We start from the raw sequence: 21,754 nt of genomic DNA on the forward strand, positions 1-21,754 counted from the left end.
AACCACCTGCAACGCGGGAGACCTGGGTTCAATCCCTGGGTTGGAAAGATCCCCTGAAGGAGGGCATGGCAACCCACTCCAGTACTGTCTGGGAAATCTGATGAACAGAGGAGCCTGGCAGGCTACAGTCCATGGGGTCAGAGTCAGACACAACTGAGCGACTATGCACAACACAGAGAGAGAAGTGTCTCCATTTTCATCGTTCAAAAGACACTTAGGAGAAAAATGACTACAATTACCCAATTCAATCCTATCTCCATCTACAGTGGACCCTGGACCTTAGCTGCTTAAAAACTTCTTTGAATAAAACACTGTTTAGTGTGCAGCTTTTAGTGTCTAGAACATACAGTACATCTTAAAGATAACAGAATTTCTTTCAAACTAGTTTCCTTATTGAAAACTCAGATGAAATATACCAGACTGCTGGTTTAACACTGAGGGCTTACTTGGCATGGTTAGAGGTCATGCACAATTGTGATTATGCTCCCTCTTTTTCCTCAAAGGTATGGACTGTATTAAGTTTTGCTTTTATATATTCAACAATCATGATTTTTTTCTTTCCTCATGGCTTCTGAAACAAATTTAGTTTATCCCACAAGGGCACATTTGCCCAAGCACTTGACTATGTTAGCAATATCCAGTCAAAAACATGTTAGGATAAAACTCACCTGGATCATTTCATGAGACGTTAGAATGACCTAACTTTGGTGACTCTGCCTATGTTTAAAACTTCCTAAACCTTAGATTTGAAACTTTCAGAAAATAACTGAATGAACAAATTCACTAATTGAAACAAATACTCGGAAAACCTTTAAGATACTTCCTTTAAACCCCTCAATCACACTGAACTTCTTTCAGCCTATTATAATCAAAGAATTTAAAAAATACTAGTTATTTCTGTTTGCAGGAAAGAATATGTTTCTATTCAAGTGAAACATCTTTTTAAAATTGTGTGTTTATTATAATCAAAAAGCATTGACTGAGTTCCCCAGAAGAAATTCTACTTGTAGAAATCAGTACCTTACCTTAAAGAAGCTGACAGGCTATTGATTTCAGTCTCCATTAAACTCAAAAATTCCATAGGAACTACAGTATTTCAAACTGTTTACTTAGGAATCCACAAAAAGTTGCTCTCTTTAAAAGTTCCAAGTTTCCAGAAGTGTCAAATTGACATTATATCATACTTAAAGGTTAAGTTGGATGCATACAATATGAAACCAACTTACAAATATGGGGAGAAACTTGCCTCCAAAAGGCCATCAGATTTTTCACTAAGAATACAAAATCTAAAAATGGAAAATAAGAGATCAAATCTTAGGGACAGATGGACCATGTAGAAAATAGTTAGCTAAGTTACAAGCCCCAAAAGCAATGATACCTGAGGCAGAAGATCAAGCAGAAAAGAGTCTTTCTAATTACCCAAATGTAAAACAAACCAAAAAAAAATGAAACGTGATGAAATATTAAAGCTAAATATGAAGTAATTAAAACCCATGTACTTATGAGAAATTGGCTGGAGGATGGGCTCAAATCTAGAAGCTTATCAGACCTCTAAACTACAAGACCTCATTTTAAGACTATATAGATTAGTCCCTCATTTGAATTTTATCTATGCTCAGATTATATATTCCCTGATAGGGCAAACAGGAAAATATAGGTGATTTTTTTTTTCATCTTCTCTATATACTATTACAAAGAATACTTTTCTACCACCCTGAAATTTTTCAAAGCTTTTTGAGAAACACACACAAATAATTTGTATTTAGTCGATTTTATTTACAGCTTGTTTTTTTTGTTTTTTTGTTTTTTACATTTCAAAGCATTACACAATTACAGTTTCTCATTTTCTGACCTGCAAACAGATAACCTTAAACGGAAATATTTTTTTTAAAATTATCAAACTAGGTACATCCAGAATGCAACAATTACATATATGACAATTAATTCACAAAGTGTAATTTACCAGGACATATCCTAAGAATTTAGGAACAGCCAGTCAGTCAGGAGAAATCTGACCAAATTTAGCAATCAACTATTTACATATCCAAAGACAAATCTATCTAAACTCCCAAACCAGAAGTTTGAAAGTTTTTGTTAAGTCCCCACTGGACAAGAGAGAGGGCGCGATGATTCAGACCTAGCCAGCCTTGACAGTCTTAATCCTCCAGGACTGGGCTGCTTCCCCAGTCTGCAACTTAACAGTAAGCATCTCAGTTTGTCAGACATCCAAATATCAAACTCCTGTGCCATTATGCACATAGAAAGTACTGATTAATTAAAAAACAAAAGTCATTGAATATCCTCACTATTCCCCCCCAGCTCACCAGCCCTTAAGATCCCAGATATGCAACCTGTGTCACATAGTGACAGGCGATATTTTATATATGTATGCATTTATGTACACACACATACATGTACATGTGTGTATATACATATACACATACACACAGTACTAGGTACAAATGGCAATTAACAGTCCCTGCAAAAATTCATTTTCAGTTGAGGCTATGGCTCCTATGCCTTGGGATGGTTTTAGACTTCAAAACTGAAAAATACTGCTAAAATCTCCTTTCCTAAAGACAAAATTTGATTGCTTGTTCAGTTTAAGCTTCTCTGTCTAAAAATGGCTATAAGATTAAGTATAAAAAAGCAGCCAACTGAGTGCAGTTTCTCTCTCGGGTTTAGCCAAGCTGTCTCGTAGAAGTTACCCCTCACTAGACTAGAAACCCTGGGGCGCCTCCCAAAGGTTCTTGCCTACCTTACTGTCCATGTTCACGTTTCAAACTGTGTCAGCAGAGCCCGCACTTCAGGGGTCAGCTGCTTGGCAGCCTTCGCTGCCTCTGTGATAGCCTTGCGATACAGGCCCTTTCTCTTCTTATTAAAGCGTGACTGGAAGTTTTCTAAAAAGGGGGAGAGTTGCGAAAGAGCCAGAAAAGATGTTGTTGGAGACCCAAACCATGAAATACGGGCCTCCTGTCGGACTAAAATGCCGCTATCTTTCCGGCTCACAGTTATGGTAAGAATACGGGCTGGCCACCAGGGGAAGCCATATATCTTGGCCCAGACAATGTCCCCTACACATATGGTCCTGCCATCTGGTGTGACGCACTTAGAGACGTTTTTGGAAAAGACTTTCATTTTCAAGGAATTACTGAGCTTTTTCTCTTCCTTTGAAGAGGAGGAAGTGGAGGTGGAAGGTGCATGCATACAGCCTGGAGGAAAATCAAAACTTTCAGAAGAACTACACTCAGAGTTGGAGGATTTCAAATCATCTGTGCTATCAATGCTACACACTGAAGCACTGGAAGAGTCAGACTTCTTTTGATTTAGGGTCATGTAAACAGAGATACTGCTTTTGCTGCCCTTTCTGCCCAGCGTCTGCGGCTCCTCCTGCTCACCAGGCACAAGCACTTCAGTTGCGTCCTGAACCCCACTGCCGGCCTCTCCAGGGCCTCTGGAGGGACTCTGAGTTTCTGAAGGGGCCTCACCTGCTGAGCGGGTAGAGGTGCAGCGTGACTGGGGCTTGGGTGCCATCTTGCTGCTTCGCATCTTCTCCAGTCCGGTCTTCAGAGAAGAGTCATTCTCTTCATTCCTGTACCGCTGGGGCTTTAAACGAACCCGGGGTGGAAGGGAGCCTGAGCTAGGGTTCTGATATCGACGTGTGAAATGGACTTTTGAATGCGCACTTCTGGATGTAGAGGTTTCACTCTGCTTCTTCTGTGCCTTTTCTTTGGCAATTTTCAGCACTTCCCGAGCTTTTGCATGATCCATGTTTTTATTCTGGAGCACTTTTTTAGTACTTAGCTGAGCTTTTGACGTGTTTGCCTGAGCAGGCACTCTGACTGCTCGGCCTCTGCTGTGGGTGATACTTGGAACCCTGACCACAGCGTTTCTTCTCTGGCTTTCACTGTGGCTTCTCCCGTCCACCTTATGGTCAGTTTTCAGTTTCTTGTTCACAGTAGTTACACTTTCATTTCTCCGTTTTTTATCTTCATATTTAGAAGAGTCACTTGCACTACCACCTTTCCTAATCTCTTTTTTTTCAGCAACAACACTGTTTTTACACTTGTCACACAAAACTTGCCTGGGTCGTAGTTTGATAGCATTCATTATTGAAGTAGGTTCTTCCCTGTACATTTTTCGTTTGGGTCGCTTAATTTTCCGAGGAGGCGGCTGAGGTATTGATTGGTTATATGTGTCCCTGATAAACAAAGGGGGAGGATAAGGTGCTCCTTCATGGAAGAGAGGTGGCGGTTTGGAAGTCCACAGGCTTTCGGCCAAGCTGAGCTCAGGAGGCGGGACAGGAGAAGGGTCATGGGGAACAGCACCATTCACTTCACACTTGACTTCTGTCCCTTCTTGGAATGTATTACTTTGGAGCTGCATGGCTTCGGGTTTATCCTTATATTCCCTTTTGGGAAATACTGTCACAGGGATCCCATGGGGCCCAAACCTTTGAAAGAAATGGAAGGAAAAAAAGAAACCATTAAGTTAGTATCTACAATTCCATTTCTTGAAAGACCACCTACTGTTTATGTGACCTTTCTTGAAAGCTATTTCACTTTAAAAAGCTATTTCACTCTAAAAACCTACAGATGGACCTCCCCACAAAAGTCCCAAAGCATACCATTCCATTTTTTTTGTCTCACATTTTGGCATACACTCAACAGGAAATACTCAATAGTTGCTCTAAGCAATGCCATGATAGCTGCTGTTATTTTAAATAGATCTTTTCAGACTTGAATCAGTAAGGAGGTCTGTCAGATAGCTTAATATTTAATGTAATTTGCTGTAACACTCTCTCAACTACAGACATGTCCAATAAATGCAACTATAAATGTGTAGTATATGGATCTTCCTCTGGTTATATAATAGCTTTCAAAAGCTTCACAAAGCAACTTTGGCCTTACCTACTCCAAAATATTCAATCAGTAAAATCCTATCTCAACTTTATTGTTTAAACCCTAAAGATTCACAGGTATTTATTTGCTTCTCTCCTGTTCTACCCTAGCTCATTCCATTCATCCACCCCGCCCTATCCCCAAGGGGGTGGGGGTGGGGGGAAACAACACAGAAATATTAGAAATTCAGATAACTTCAAAAGCAGAGAGCTGTAGAACCATGGCTTTTGAGCTTTTTAAAATCACATCACACAATAAGAAGTATTTTCACACTGCAATCCCATACAGTGTTTATGCATGTATATATAAATGCACACATAGGTAAATGCACACAGCTGAGCAAAAGCATCACTAAATACTCAACTGTACAGTATGTTATACATACTTGTATTTTTTCTACTCTGGTCTGTTTCCATTTGTTTTGATGCTAGTCAGATGCATTAAATGGATTTCAGAACTTTACAAATCCAAACCCAGTTTGTGAAGCAATGGTAGAGAACAAAAATCTCTACAATGATCAATTTCTAATAAAACAGGGGTCAAATAACCTTGCTTCTCAGGTGGACTTACTGTGGTTTATTCTGCCTGAGCTAAACATCAAGAACCCTTAAATCTAAACTTGCTATATACTCAGAATCCTGCACATAAAAATAAAATCACACCACCAGTTTCATCAAGTACATGTTAACGTGCTAATTTTAAGCACGAATTGAGTAAAACAGTATTGAACACAATACAATTCTAATGACAATTCTCTAAAGCAAAAAGAACTGGCTTCAAATAGTCAGGTGGAACCCCTGACCTTAGTAGATGCAAATGTTTTTTATAGATCTGTTTTTCTGGAGAATGGGTGAGTCTTGGTTCTCACATTCTCTAAACCATCCTTATGTCCCTGAAAATGTATTGAATTCTTCATTGGAAAGAAATCTTAAGATTGAGTTCTTAGGGCTACAGATAACCTAAACTTGGGCAGGGATACAGGAAGAGCCAGCACCGGGATATTTGGTTCCAAGGCTTGAGTGGTTTTCTTCCTGAAGTCTTTTGTTAGCTTGACTACCACAAACCAGCAACTTTTAGCAAATATAAGCCACAAAAAAGAGGAAAGCCTTCTTTACCTAGGGTGGGACAAGTTTGGGTCTGTGCTAATCCACAAAGGAAAGACAAATTCCTCACTATGTCAGACTGCAAAATTAACTTTCAACTGTATACTTCAATACAAAAAAAAAATTTTTTTAAGTAGCTTTCTATTCCAGTATAGCATTTTGTACCCAAGTGTTTGCTTCCTGACTACTTAATTGCAACGTACTTTGAGTATCTGCCCTTATATGTAAGTGCTCAACACTTTTTCAAGATGACAAGAAGGCAAAGGTATTTCTGTGTTTTATTCTGGAGCTACATAAAAAACTTAATGAGGTGAGACCACTATTTGTATTAACAGAATTCCCTCATTTGTATAAGCCATCATTTTGTCCCATTATACTTTCACTTATTTCCATAATTGAGAAAAGAACAAATTTCCTTCCTTTCATTAGGGATAACTGAACTGCAATCATCTTATTTGTTTTCTTTTTTTAACAACTTTGTATCCTCAGGCAGTCCTAAAGCCCTCTAAATTCAGTTTTTGCTTGTATAAAAGAGAATAGCACTATTTCCTACCTTAGAGAATTCAGGGAGATTAACAGATCAAAAAATGTTAACCATTTTTCAAGTAACTTAATCTTACTTTCAACTAACAATTTACCTGAGTTTCAGATCCTTTCTATATCTCTTATGTATCATCTGGCCAATTACTTTAAAGCTGTTTATGTCAAATAAGCTGTGAAATCTGGTATGTCCACCTTCATGGAGTTTTTAATAAGAACATTAGTTTCCCCACTAGATCTTTTGCCTTTCCCTCTTATGCATATACAAGTATTACATATTTTTAATAACATAGGGAAGCACTTGATTGTATAATGATAATGGAAATTGCAGGCCAAAAAGAGAGAAAAAAAAGAAAGAAGCCTAACTGGTAATTGTGGCCAGTGGATTGGCAAATATTTTTTAACTGATAACAAAACTTCCAAAAAGAACCAGAATGATAAATTATTTTAAGAGGAAAAGGGCATCAATGTCCTACTCCATCTTAGTGACCATTTTGGTTATGGTTCCAGGAAGAACACTTAATACCATGGCTGTTTTCAAACTGAGTGTGGAAAGGCTGGTTGCAAAATCAATTTTGTGAGTCATGTCTGTGATTTAAATTTTTAAAAATGTGTAAATATATGTAACTGCAGTGCATCTGTCTCATGTATGTGTATATATGGGGTCACAGATAAAATATATTTATTACTATGCACAAGTGTGAAAGCCAATGACTTATGAAACTGTAACCTTAATAAGAATATAAAGTAGCAATAAAACTATGGTCTCCTAAAAACCCTAAAATCTAATTTCTCAAATGCAGTTGGGGAAATCTATAACACACCACCACTCAACGGTGTTTGAAAAGGGAGATTCTTAAGCCCTGCCCCAAGACTGAATGTGAAGACTCTCCTAGGGTGGAACACAGGATCTAAATTTTTAGTAAGTATATCTGCTTTACCATTTTCTAAGGTGAAGATATTTATGTCCCATGTGAATGTTCACCAAAGGGTGACCTCAGCAGAGGAAGATTTTAATGATCAGTGGAGACGGAGAAAGCAGACTAGTATCCCTTGCATGAGCTTTTTCCAAAAGAACTTTTTACGAATACTTCAAGCCTTGAGTAGAAAGATTCAAACCATCTCTCTTTCCCCTCCCCTTCTCTGTGCAGCATGAGGATATTTATTAACACATTAGCAACAACTCATTCTAACTCCTATCCATTTCCAATCTTTAGTGCCCAAATCTTCTAAAGGAAAATTATTCAGGTATTATAGCTTAATTAAAAATAGCTTTTGGATATAAAGTAGACAGGAGACCTCCCTGCCCTAACTCTGCGGATTCCTGTGAATCTAGTTCAGAATTAGTTTAAAACTAGAGATCATCTTAATAATCTAGGAGTAATGAATATCAAAATTCTGAGGGAAAATACTGGGGCTTAATAGTTATTTTGTCAAAGCAAGAGGAAATCATTATGAAAAAGAATCTTCAGCCAATGCAGATGTGAAACAATTGCTCAGAAAAGAAGTTCAGGCAAGTTAGTTGAGACAGACGCCAGTGTTCCGTTTGGACCAAACCTCCCTCCAATCAAGTGTATGAAGGAAAGACAAAGGGAATCCTTTCTCTCTCAGGATTCTTTTCTCTTATAAAAACCTACAGTAGGAAAAAATTATATGCAATTAACCCATTTTTAAAATATCTAGATGTACTCATTTCAAGCAGATGTTTTCAGGACATCTACCTCCCTCACCAAGTTTAATCATAAGGGAGGGAAAACTGAAGCAAGCTGATTTTGGTTCACAGTGCATCTCTGCAAGATTGGTGGTTAGGTCAAATGAAATTAGTTCAACAGTCAGCTACGTGAGATAGAAAATTTTATAAAAATAAAATACAATGTACATATATGCCTCAAAAAATTAAACACATCCACTTCTGAGTATTTAGCCAATAACTGGGGAAAAAAAAAAGGTTTCTCGAAGAGATATTTGCACACACACATACACAGCAGCATTCACCATAGGCTAAAGATGGAAACAACCCAAATGCCTATTTACAGACAAATGGATAAAGTACAATGCACTATTACTCAGACTTAAAGAAATCCTATCACATGCTACAACATGTATTATCCTTGAAAACATTATGCTAAGTGAAATAAGCCCATCACAAAACAACAGTATGATTCCACTTATAGTAGTCAGACTCACAAGAGTTACCTAATGGGTACAAAGTTTCAGTCTTTTAAGATAAAAAGTTCTGAAGATCTGCTTCACAACAATATGAATGTACTTAACACTGCTGAACTACATACAGTTAAAGAGTATACTTTATGTTTTTACCACAATTAAATTTTTTAAATTGTCTAATGAAGGGGGGCAAGTTTGATGAGAAGCAGTGTATTTCCATGGTGATAAATTATTACTGCAGGGGAAATAATAAGTACAGTGGAGAATAACAGGGCAATACCCTGACCTGAGAGGAGACTCAAACAGACCATCACCAGTGAGGCCACATAACCATCGCCATGGTGCCCTGAGCACACAGCACTGCCTTGTAGACCCTGAGCCTACAATGAGTAAGTAACAGACCATCACCATGGTGCCCTGAGCACACAGCACTGCCTGTAGACCCTGAGCCTCCGATGAGTAAGTAACAGACAGCTAAAGGGAGGAACAGTCCCCATTTCATACATTCTACATTATACTGCAACTAAATGCACTAAATTTACTCAAGGAGAAGAAGTTTTAAAGGACAGTTTTTGGAAAATTGACAAATAAAACCTGAGCTACAAAACAGATAAAGGTTCTCTTATCAACATTTCCTGAATTTGAAAACTATGCTGTGGTTATGCATGAAAATATCTTTAATCTTAGGAAATAAATGCTCAAATATTAAGGGGTAAGAGAGAATGATGTATGCAACCTACTCTCAAACAGTTCAAGAGAAAAACATGTTTATATAATGAATGATAAAGCAAATGTGGCAAAATGTTAAAAATCAGTGTAGCTAGATAAAAGAGTTTAAGTTCTCTATTTTGATATTATTTCAAAGTTTAAAAATTATTCTAAAAAGTATAATCTTAAATTTAGTTTACACCTCAGTTCCATCAAAACTTTCAAGCAGGGACTTCCCTGGCAGTCTAGTGGTTAAAACTCCATGCATCCACTGCAGGGTACACGGGTTCGATCCCTAGTCGGGGAACTAGGGATGCTGTGGCACAGACAAGACAAGGAGGAAAAAATTAAAACCTCCAAAGGAAGTATATAAAAAAGAAAATTTGTTCTGCTTAAGCATAAATGCCCATAAATTCACCTCAAGTACCACTAAGCACAAAATCTATTCAAATACAAGTATGCTAATTAGTCAGATAGTATAAAACTAGTTCCCAGCCCTAGGATCAACTGCAGTACGTGAGACAGAATGCCAGAGTCCCTGCTAAAAAAAGGTTCTAGACTAGAGGGAAAGAAAGCACTGAGGATCAGTGTCTAGGCAATGAGCCTTGCAACAGACTACACCTGGAAGGGCCCATGCAGATTAAGTAAAGAGCAAAACAGGAGTGGCAGAGAGTGGTTGCCTGTTTTTGAATGTTGGTAACCAACTAAAGTTAGTTTTAAAAAAGCAAAAAACTTAAGCCAGCCAAAGAATCTGCTTACCTGAATGTGTTTCTGCAGAAATTTAGAAAATGCTGGCAATAGGAAAGCCATGTTACAAGCCTTAAAGACACTGAAGTCATTAAGGTCCCTGAAAATGGCTACAAGGCATTTTAATGGGAAATACTTAATAAGATGTGCTATTTTTTTTTTAACTTCACTGTAACTAGTGCTAACAACTTGGGAGTTCGCAAATTTTAGTGAAATCACATTTGTTTTTTAGGAAAAAAAGCCAACAGGTGATAAGATGCAGCCCAGGAATTACCCGTCAGCAAACTGACACCCCCTTCCATAGGAGACAGTTCAGAGGCTCATAAGACAAGCGATACAATACAGACAATCCATATGGTGGGAAAAGAGGACATGTTGACGAGCGTGTGTATGAGGGAGGGTTAGGTTAAGAGTGTGAGGGAAGAATACTAGTCACCTAAAAAAACAATGCCAGTGAAGGTTTCTGATTACATAGTGATGGGACCAAAAGTACAAATCACTTGTTAAAAAGTTCTAGTCTGGTCCCACCATTTAATAAGTAAAAAGAACACAAAACATCTTCCTTTCCCTAAGTTTGAAATTTGTCTTCATCAAAAGTGAGCCCCTTTCAATTATGTTTTAGAAGCAAGTAAGAAGCAGGACTAAATTTCCCAAATGACACTGTAACTTTCTCTTCATGACAAAGCCCATAATTCCCTCAAAATCCATCTGCTCCAAGGGGTTATTGGGAAGAAAAAATTGAGACACATCCCTCACCATCCATCATGAAAACTCCTAGTTATCTCACTCCTTCATAAAATATAAACGTCATCCTTCCTTATTAAAACGGGAAAGTTACACTTCACCAGTGTTACTTGAAGCTTACAGACTTTTTCAAGTTCTTTGAAGGTGCAGATTATACTGCAGGCCACAATGCATTAGGCTGGGAGGCTCAAGCAAACCTATTTAAATGACTCTAATAGCCGCTGCATCTTAGTTCTGCCACTTAATAGCTACTTCATAAAACTATGAATAGTTAACAACTACATAGTACTTACTTTGTGCCAGGCACTATTCTAAATTATTTACAGCAACTGATTAATCATCACAATTTGTAGCTGATGAAAAACTAAAGCACAGAGTGTAATGACATTCCCAAGATCACATAGCTAGTGAGCAGTACAGCCAAGATACAAATCCAGGCAGTTGCCCCCAAAATCAGAATCTTAACCACAACTACTACTGCTTCCCCTCACTTCATCAAGCTACTTAACCCCTCTCCTCCACCTCTAAGGGAGTGGAGGAGCTAACAGGCCCACATACTGTTTTCTGAACCCCATCGAGGTGGACAGGCCTCAGAGTTTTCCCAGCTTTAAAGATAATAAGCACTGATTCATCAAGCATATTACTAGTTCAGGGGCGAAATGAAACAACTTCACGCTAAATGGGATAAATACATATAATATCCTCATATAACTTCAGTCAGGTTAGGCTTTGCCACCAAAAAATTTAACAGAAAATTGGTTTCAGAGCTTTTTCAATACTGGAATTGAAGTAACTTGATAGAATTGTCAAGATTAATTAAGAGTATACATAATTACTGTATACAAGGCCTGGTGGGCTGCCATCTATGGGGTCGCACAGAGTCAGACATGACTGAAGCAACTTAGCAGCAGCAGCAGTCATAATATATGTTAATTATTATTATAGTAAAATTAATACATATCTGGGACTTCCCTGGTGGTCTAGTTGTTAAGACTCTGCTTTTAACTGAAGGGGGCATGGGTTTGATCCCAGGTTGGGGAACTAAGATCCCTGGTTGGGAATCTGTGCAGCCTAGCCTAAATAAATAAATCAATATTTAAAAAATAAAATATATTCAATTTTGTTAACCGAGTGAATGGATATTTTTAATTAAAAGCCCCAAGTATTATAAAGGCAATCTGCAGGGACTGTGGGTACCCAAATGGGTGAGGAGGGAGGGAAGATGACTTTAGCAACATAAAAACAAAGCATCCACATATTATGAACAAGAATGCCAGGAAAAATTAATTAGGGGTGGGGAGCATGGACAGGCTGCATAAGTTTTAAAAGAACATCTCTGTAATCCTAAGAATCTACTCCATCTTCTAAAAAGTCTATGCAATTCCCTTTCATAAATATAGTTTTTGGAGGAAAAGAAAAAAGAGGTTAATCGTGAATAATTTAGAGTTTAAGCTCCCACTCATATACCTTCAACTAATCCTCTGAAACAGGGGGGATCTAATGCGTGATGGTCTCCAGTGAAGCTGATATAACAACAACAGAATCAAGAGCACAGGAAATGTAATGCACTTGAATTATCCTGCAACCACCCCCCTACCCCCGTCCGTGGAAAAACTGTGTTCCATGAAACCAGTCTCTGGTGCCAAAAGGCTGGTAACTGCTGCTCTAAAAACAACTACTTACCTGGATATTCCGGAAATATGGAAACAACTATAGAGAAAACACACTTCAATCTTTTTCAAAGCAAAATGGTCATAACATCTGTATGGTATTCAAATTATTTAACTCCCTAACAGTAAATTCGTCTTTTAAAATAACCATCCAAGAAAATGATAATGACCATGAAGTGGCAAAATATTTCTAAGAGCTGACAAATCTCGACTTCACTTTGGTGCAACATCACTTAGAGAAAGACACTTGAAAATGAACACTGGTATAATAAAAGAATCTTCTTAATTATCAACATAAATACTCATTAGAGTTTTCAAACACTTGGAAGGAATTTCCTTGGTCCTGGCTCTAAGATACCAATACATAGTCTTAAGTTCTCTATGTTTCCATTATGATTTCTATGTACTTTTGATATTTCTGTATTATATCCAATAGGATATATCACACAGAGGTCTAAGTTATTTCTCAATGGATGGACTTTTTAAAAAGCAACTAATTCACTTAATTTCACTATTTCTGTTTTACCACAAACAGGTTGTCCAACAACTTACTATAGGTTAGTCTTTAAAGTCTTTTCCAATTCAATCATCCAGCACTTAATCAATGTGATCTTGTGCTCAACAAGCTTCCAATCTGACACTTTGTGATTCCTCCCATGAAGTAGACTCCACTGTTGCCAGGACCAGGCCAACCAAGGCAAAACATTTAAGACCTAGGACCATATATGAAGAAGAAGCCCCAGTTTCAAAAATGCCCCAAAGAGTTCATTAAATTGAACTAACTGAAAAGCAGTTCACATTTTAAAGTCAAGCAGCTACTTTTGGTGGCGTGAGAACAGAGTGCTCTGTCATTTCTACCTACCAGGGTAACTCCCCAACAAAATTGTAAGCTAAACGGTAATGGGAACAATATAGTTAAATGTATTAGAATTAAAACAGGGCTGTTTGTAAATCTTAAAGAATTGTATGTCATTCAAAAAGGCATCCTCGGGGACTTCCCTGATGGTCCAGTGGTTAAGATTTCACCTTTCAATGCAGGGCAGGGAGGTTCGATCTCTCCTTGGGAAGTTAAGATCCCACATGCTTCTTGGCCAAAACACCAAAATCTAAAACAGAAGCAATATGGTAACAAATCCAATAAAGACTTTTAAAAAAAATGGTTCCTCAGTGCTTTCCTGTTCAAATCACAAAATGTAGTTCTCACAAACCACTATGACTATCAGCTGTTCATCTTATTCCATGAGCAAAAAGGTGTCTTCAATACACCTGCTAATTCCTACCACTTATAGTTTTAGGCAATTAACTCAATCTCTGAGCCTTGGTGTCTTAATCTGTGAAATGAGGATTAATAGAATTTAACTTCACTGGACTTCCTAGAGTAAAATGAAATAATATCTACAAAGTACCTGGCACAGTGCCTAGAATGGGAGTGGGAGATACATAGTAACTATTGTTAATTATAGAAAGTAAAGCTTGGCAACCTTCTTAGATGGTGGGAACAAGCAGAAAAGAGAAGTCAAATATTATAGGAATTATGTGTTTTAAAAAAGGCTAAAAAACCCCCACAATTTTGTTAAGGCCACTTGGTCCAAAGGTAAAGAGACAAAAATTGACTTCTTAAACTTCTAGTGGGCAACCAGACTTAAGGAACAATTTGCAAGTCTAATTACCAGTTCTACACAAAGGATCTGACCTGCCACCCAAGTGGCCCATGTATTGCTTACTTTGTAACTACATTCCAATCAAATTACCCAATAACTTTAAAAACAGGTTTAACAAATTTATGGTCCTACTATCTTGGCAAAACTGCCCCTTCCTAAAAGTCAGTTATCTCCAAATATGCTCTAAGAGTCATCTGTATCAGAATCAGCTTGTTAAAAACAAATTGGTGGAGTGAAGCTCAGAAATCTTAAAAGCACATTTGTTTTGAGAAAAACTGCCCAAAAGATTTTAGCCAAAACATTCTCTATTAAATCCATCCAGGGTATAATTTAACCTCCACTTTCCTGCATGGTCTGCCACTAAAGTAAGCTCTGCTTTGCTGGTGTGCCTGAACTAACGAGGGAGTTAAGACAGAGTGGGGCCAGTAAACGCCAAGAAACAAGGAGGCACTTCGGAGGCACAATTTACTACTAGAAATATCTTTCATTTTTAATCAATGTGAAATTAACTCAGCCATAACAGAGAAGATGAACACAGATTCTTTAATGGCCCCCCACAGAAAAGCTGATCTTAGGAAGATTGAACTTAGTTCCATCAAGAGCATTGCTTTAAGACAGTACACAGTGAAGTATGGTCTTATTCACACATAAAAGGCTGAAATTTAACCTCATTTTATTGGAGACCCAACTCCAATAAAACATGCCTGGCATAATTTGTGTTTAACACATCTAGTTATCTAGTCTACAAAATTCATTTTCAATACTATGATATTACAAGATTCTTTACATTCAAACTAGACTTTTAATGTTCAATTAATCATTTCCAAAAAAATCACTGCAGTCCAACCAGCAATGAAGAGCTAACTCTCAATACAATATATATACAAGTACAGCAGTGGCTGTCCTAAAGCTGCCTGGGTCAAAGTAATTGGCACTCATCTCTATGCTGTTTTACTGTGGAAATTCTTTATCAACATGTTTAGATATAAGCAGAATAATCAAAAATATTTTTAAGTGTTTTAAATATACACAACTCAGCACAATCATTCAAGCATACTACTTCAGGGCCTAAATTCTCAACCTGGACACTTAATATAAGCTACTCATACCACTACTCACTGCTTCACCAGAATGGCTGTATATTTTTCCCACCAAAAGTAGGGCTATTGCACCATACGTTTCATGATGTCTGTAAAGAAAAAAAATCATTGTCTTGGTTTATATTTCCTTAAAAAAACAAGTAAATCTATAAATTGTCTTAAGAATTTAGTGAAATCTGAAGTTGTCTAAAGAAATCACCTCAGTTCTTATTAATGCAACCTGCATACACAAACAAAAGTCAATATTTGTAAAAGATCATTTCCAAAATACAACTAGCTATAATCTTTAATAAGTACGTACCACAAAATTAAAATGCACAAGAATTTTTAAGCATAAGCATTTACTTCATGATCCCTTAATTCCTATCAGTTCCCAAAATACGGGATCAGAAAGATTTTTTAGGACTTCAACGTGGCTTTATTAACTTTAAAGATGTGAAGAATAGTAACAGTTTAAAGATCCCTCTTATAGAAAGGAACCACAGGTCTCATACATACGTCCCTTCAAAAGACTCAGTGGTAAAGAATCTGCCTGCCAAGCAGGAGACCTGAGTTTGATCCCTGATCAGGAAGATCTAGAGAAGGAAGGAAACAGCAACCCACTCCAGTATTCTTGCCTGGAGAATCCCATGGACAGAGAAGCCTGGTGGGGCAGAGAGTCGGTCACAACTTACAGAAAGACTTATTTTCTTTCAAGTATAGATTGAAAAGCCTGAGAAACTACCTGTTCAGAAGCTCCGGCTGAAGGCTTTTGCCCTCAGCAAGTTATCTTGCCTGGTTAAACTTTTCTATGTTTGGAATTACTAAAGTTGGAGGTGTGTTTAAGGGAGAGGCCTAGAAGTCTGCAGGCAGGCAAAAGATATCGTATCATTTCTACTGACCCAAAACAAGGCCCTTGCGGGCCTGTAGGGGGCTACAGTTGTCCCATCTGTTTACTCCTGAGGGAAAAGAACTATTTTTAAAATGTTATGGAAATGCATCCAAGGGGATGCAATTGGAAGAAACTCACAATGTGGAAAATTCTACCAAAAAGGCTATGGATTAACAAATAAACTGCAAGGGAATAAAAGTAATGGCAGGAGAACTACAGATGGAAACCCTAGGGAACTTAACCAATTGCAATGCATAAACTTTACTTGAATTCTGATTTGAACAAAACTTAGATGTTTTAGGGGGCTTCCCTGGTGGCTCAGATGGTTAAGTGTCTGTCTACAATGTGGGAGACCCGGGTTCGATCCCTGGGTCGGGAAGATCCCCTGGAGAAGGAAATGGCAATCCACTCCAGTACTATTACCTGGAAAATCCCATGGACAGAGGAGCCTGGTAGGCTACAGCCCATGGGGTTGCAAAGAGTCGGACATGACTGAGCGACTTTACCTTACCTGGTGGCACAGAGGTTAAAACGTCTGCCCGCAATGTGGGAGACCAGGGTTCGATCCCTGGGTCGGGAAGATCCCCTGGAGAAGGGAATGGCAACCCACTCCAGTACTCTTGCCTGGAGAATCCCATGGAGGGAGGAGCCTGGTAGGCTACAATCCATGGTGCCACAAAGAGTCAGACACGACTGAGCGACTTCACTTCACTTAGATGTTAATTTTGAGACACTGACTGCATATATGATGATGTGAAGGAATTGCTATTGTATTAGATGTGACAACAGTAGTACAGTTAAAATTTTAAAGTCCTTATCTTTTTAGAGATCTGTACCAAAATATTTATGGTAAAATGGTATGTTTACGATTTGCTTCAAAATAACCCAGTGGAGGTGTGCATATGATAAAACAAATCTGGCTAACAGCTGACATATGTCAGAGCAAGGAACATCCACTTACCATAATACCATGGATGTTCATTTACCATAAGAAAATTAAACAAATACTGTACAACCAATGATTATTCTGTCTAAAATAAGCATTGAGACAGTTTAGCAACCTGAAGAAATGTTTACTATATAATAGTATATAATGCTAAATGAAGAAACAAACATACCAAAGTCAAAATTTCAAAAGCATAAGGTTAAGGAAGAAAAGACAATAGGAAAACCAAACTAAATCTGGGAGTTACTTGATTACTTTATCTGCTAGTCATTAGACTACTGTCATTAGACTTTGCTAAAGTAGACAGGGTTAATTTAAACTACCAAAGAGGGCTGAGGATAAAATAGTGGATAGGCCTAGAATAAGCTAAATAATGCAAGCCTCAACTTAAAGCCATTCAGTTTCAAATAAATACTCCACTACACAAAATCTGTTTTAACTAGATATTCAAATATCCTCATTTTTAGGGTGACCATGTTTTTCACTTGCCGAAGCAAGCTACTTTGAATCAAGAAAGGAGATCCAACAATCAAACCAGGTACAGGAAACCAGGTACCTGTATAGGATGGTACAGGAAAACCAGACCACTTGGTCACCCTATGTAGGTCTATAAACTGAGGTGTAAAGTTTGTTTGCTTATTTGTGTCTAAAGTGAATTGCCTTAAGTCAAAATGAATTAGCCTCATAAAGACTAGAGACTGAATCCCAGACAGGCAAAGAGATTTGCCCAAAGTCAAGGTGTTAACTGGAGAGGCAGATGCTAGAAGTCAGCACCCATGTACCCTGAAACTCTGTCCAGATCAATGTACCATTCAGCACCACTTTCTTTTCTTTAGGTTTTTTTTAATTACATGTGTCCTGCTCCTTTTCCACAAAAAGATTCTCTTCAAAAATGTCTTCTTCAATCAAACAATTCTAAAAATAAAGCAAAAAATAATTCAATGACAGGAAGGTAAAGAATGTCAAACAAATGCTTACAAAAAGCATACTCTTGATCAAGCCACATATATATATATAAAATCCTGTACTCTAGGATCTGACACTCTTTCTACATGAACAACTCTTCCAACTTTAAAAGACACTTCTGTGCCACACGTCAGAATAAAAAAATTAATAAAAGCATTAAGTGGTCCATTGGAAGACTGAAGAAAAGTACACGTACAATGAGGAGCCTAGTAGCCTCCCAATCTGATCTCTCACTGAAGAGGCAAGAACCAAGGCCTCAGAGCTTACTACGTTCCCAGTATACAGCTATGAAAATGGGGAGTCTCCAGAGCAGGTTCTACGGCTATGAGCTGACTAAAAATACCTGCCTGGCTCCAACATACACAACCTCTGTATTATCCCATATAGCTATTAACAGAAGGATAAGCATATATTTCAGAAGCATGCACTTCTTTACTTACTACTTAACAGGAAATTTGCCAGCCCAACTGCCTTTCGAATATGAAATTAGAAAATGCACAGGCTTTAGAATCAGATCAGCTACATCTGAATCTTTGTAATTTACAAGCTAAATAACTGGCAAAATTGACAAAATTTCCTCCCATCTAAATGAAAAATACCCCCAGAATTAAAGCATGAGGTTCAAAGCCTGTTACTTAACAGGCACTCAAAAAAATAAAAAGGGAAGCTCTGAATTTTTATATTGGAGTACAGTTGATTTGCAGTGTTGTGTTCATTTCAGGTGTACAGCAAAGTGATTTAGTTATACATACACGTCTATTTTTTTTCATATTCTTTTCCCATATAGAGGAAGCTGTTGTTATTTCTACCTAAAGGTTTCACTCAATGGCCAATTAAAATAGGAAACAACTTATTTTTATTTATCTCTTGGTCACGCAGCCTTGTGGATCCTAGTTCCCAGACCAAGGATGGAACCCGGGTCCAGGCAGTGAAAGTGCAGAATCCTATCCACTGAACAGCGAGGGAATTCCTGATACAAACTATTTTTAAAGGAACTGATGACTCTACTCACAGTCTTGATAAAATCTGTAAAGATTTCTCTCCTGAATCATCAGTTAACCCCAAAACTGTGCGTGAAAGTATGCAAAGTAAGCATAGATTACAAAATAATATTGGCAGATCTATTTTTCCATATTATATTATGAAAGGATTTTCAACTAATCAATCACTGATCCAATAATTCCTCAAAGAGCTAAATTTTTAAAACTATTTTATTTCCTCACCACTTCCATAATGTGTATGCCTCCCATGTAAGTTTCTAGGAGGGTCAGATTGTGTCTCATACATATAGTATTTAGAATAGCTAGGAGGGTGCCTTACATAAATGTGCTCAATAAATATTTGTGGAATGAAAAGTTAATATGGTTCACTTAATGGCTTTTTAAAAAATTATGAATAAATCTTTTCATTTCAAAACATTAAAATGTAAAAGGTTCATAACAAAAGCTACAAAAGAAGCTGCTGTTCATTAGAAATACTACAGGCAAAATAGAACTGCAATTTCCTATGAAAGAAAATTTTAAAAAACAAAACACCTGGACAATGAGCACTTCAAAACAGGAAAGCACTATGGATTCCATTTCCAGAAACAACTTACCTTTTTGCACCTTCCTTTTGCAGATTTGAAATCCAGATTCTCACACAATCACTGCCCTTCACTTCTGTTTGATTCAATAGCATACACACTACTGACCATACAGTTTCTCTCTTGCTAATAAATAAATACATCAGTAGAAAGCACACTGGTCTTATTCTGCTTTCTGTTTTACGAAAACAAAAGTGCAAAAGTCTTCACCCAAAATTCTTTATAAATAAAAAACTAAAAAAATTTTTCAAGAAGTGTGTGCGATAATGGTAAAGGCTCCCATCTTTTCCCATACTTCTATTACATACTTCTTCCCCAAATGAGGAAAGATTCTTGTGTCTTGATGGGAGGGCAAGCAGTTACAAGTAAAACACACTAAAATAAGCCATTTCTAAATAGGTGAGATACCATCAGTGTGTGTGCTGTTGCAGGAAACAGAATGGAGAGCCGTGAATGGGAGTCTCTGCACTTCATATCTGCAAAAGAAGAGAATAAAAAGGTTAACTTAATTCCAGACTCGGAACACAGTATCTTCACCTGTCTAAACCAAAGCCCCAAAACAATGTAAGAAATGAAAATGTGCTAAAGAGGTTTATGGGTGAACTCAACCATTCAAACTGTATCCAGTTTTAGAAGTCAGTATTTGAACACTTTTATACCACATCATCTTGATATTAAAAGTTAAATAACGAAAATCCCATCTCTTCTTTAAGCTTCTCTTAAAATTTATCGTAATTACCCACATATGCTTCCGTATTGAACAGTTATATAGGGGGAATTAGTTCTAACATTAAGAATAACAATCAAAGGGCTCATTTTGAATAAATGCTCTTCCCTTTATAAGGAGTGACAGTTAACCTTTCCGGAACCCCAATGCACACACCCCTTTCTCCAACCTCATTAAAGATTAATTTCGGGACACAGCAATCTCCCCCACTCTGTACCCCGAACTCTGCGAAAATTCTTCTGCGTTTTGCATTAACCCACCCGACTCAGTGTGGGTGAGCCAGGGTCAGGTGTGAAAGGAGGCTGGGACTGGGGGTGGGGGGAGTGAGACCCGGGAGCCCCCCTAGCACTCGCGCCCCCCACCTGGCGGCACACCTGCCTCCAGGCGCCCACCTGGGGCAGGGATCGCCCTTTCGCGGCCCCGCGCGCCTGCCCCACTCGGAGCGCGCGCCACGCGCCGCGCGGTACCCGAGGGCGGCGCAGGCGGCGGGGCGCCCGAGAGGCGGGAGCCGGGTGTAAAGGGGCAGCCTGGGCTCGCTCCCTCCCCGGGGACCAAGAGGGCCGGGGCGTCCCGGGGGACTGCTGGGGGCGGGCGCGGTACCTTTTGGACAAATCCATGAGGACCCCGGAGAAGAGTTTCTCCCCGAGGCGGAACGACACGACGAGCGCGTCCTCAATGATGTGGTCCAGCGTGACCCGCACCTCCGAGCCGGGGATCAGTTGCGACACCGCGGAGTCCCCGCCCGCCGGCGGCACGAGAGCCGGGGCTGCTGGCTGGGGCAGCGGCGGTTCCTGGCGCTCCTCGGGAGCCGGGGTCTCCTCCGGCGGCGGTACAGGAGAAGGTGGCAAGCTGGGCCCTTCCTGAGGCGCGGCTGCCGCCGGCTCCACTACTCGAGCGGGCAGCTTCTCCTCAGGCTCCAGCTCCAGCCCCGCCGCCTCTGGGCTGCGGGCGAGCTCCCCCGGCGGCGGCGGCGGCGGCGGCGGCGGGAGCGGCGGTTCGTCGGCCTGAGAAGAGGACTGCTGCCCGTCAGCTTCGCCGTCCGGCACAGATGCTTCAGTAGCCGTGACCGGGAGGGGGTCAGTGCCGGCCTCGCTGCCGGGGATGGGCTCCATCTCCGGCTCGGCCTCGCCGGCGCCCCCCTCCCCGGGGGACGCTGCAGTCGCTGCCGCCTCTGCAGCCACGGCCGCCATTTTCTTCCTGGCTTCTCCCTCCTCCAACTCGGGCTGTAGCGGCGGCGGCGGCAGCGCTGTTTGGTTCCCTAGGCCTTCCCCTCCCTCCAGCAAACAGTTTTGTCCCGCCCTTACCCCGATGCTCGTTAT

At 39.3% G+C, this 21,754-nt stretch overlaps 1 protein-coding gene and 1 non-coding gene across 2 annotated transcripts; one reads left to right on the forward strand and one right to left on the reverse strand.

Annotated features, from left to right (window-relative positions):
- Positions 1 to 2,055: 2,055 nt before the first annotated feature.
- Positions 2,056 to 21,625, reverse strand: PWWP2A (PWWP domain containing 2A). The gene is made up of 4 exons (XM_052643991.1): positions 21,036 to 21,625; positions 15,360 to 15,429; positions 13,606 to 13,685; positions 2,056 to 4,453 (listed from the first exon to the last, which is right to left on the reverse strand). Exons 1-4 carry the CDS (start codon positions 21,623 to 21,625, stop codon positions 2,773 to 2,775), a joined length of 2,421 nt encoding a protein of 806 aa, XP_052499951.1. The 3' UTR covers positions 2,056 to 2,772.
- On the forward strand, positions 10,154 to 10,283 carry LOC128051822 (small nucleolar RNA SNORA33). The gene has a single exon (XR_008199752.1). It is a non-coding gene; the product is annotated as a small nucleolar RNA SNORA33 (small nucleolar RNA).
- Positions 21,626 to 21,754: the final 129 nt, after the last annotated feature.

The sequence above is a fragment of the Budorcas taxicolor genome, chromosome 7 (genome assembly GCF_023091745.1).
Source record: "Budorcas taxicolor isolate Tak-1 chromosome 7, Takin1.1, whole genome shotgun sequence".
Classification (NCBI taxonomy): Eukaryota; Metazoa; Chordata; class Mammalia; order Artiodactyla; family Bovidae; genus Budorcas; species Budorcas taxicolor.

Bases quoted from the DNA above. Each gene is read 5' to 3' on its own strand.
- PWWP2A (XM_052643991.1), bottom strand. From the start codon at position 21,625: ATGGCGGCCGTGGCTGCAGAGGCGGCAGCGACTGCAGCGTCCCCCGGG. The intron at 15,430-21,035 runs GTACCGCGCCCG...TTTTCTTTACAG, and splicing joins CTCATGGATTTGTCCAAAAG to ACATCATGAAACGTATGGTG. The intron at 4,454-13,605 runs GTGAAATCTTAA...TTTCTTTCAAAG, and splicing joins TCCCTGCCCTGCATTGAAAG to GTTTGGGCCCCATGGGATCC.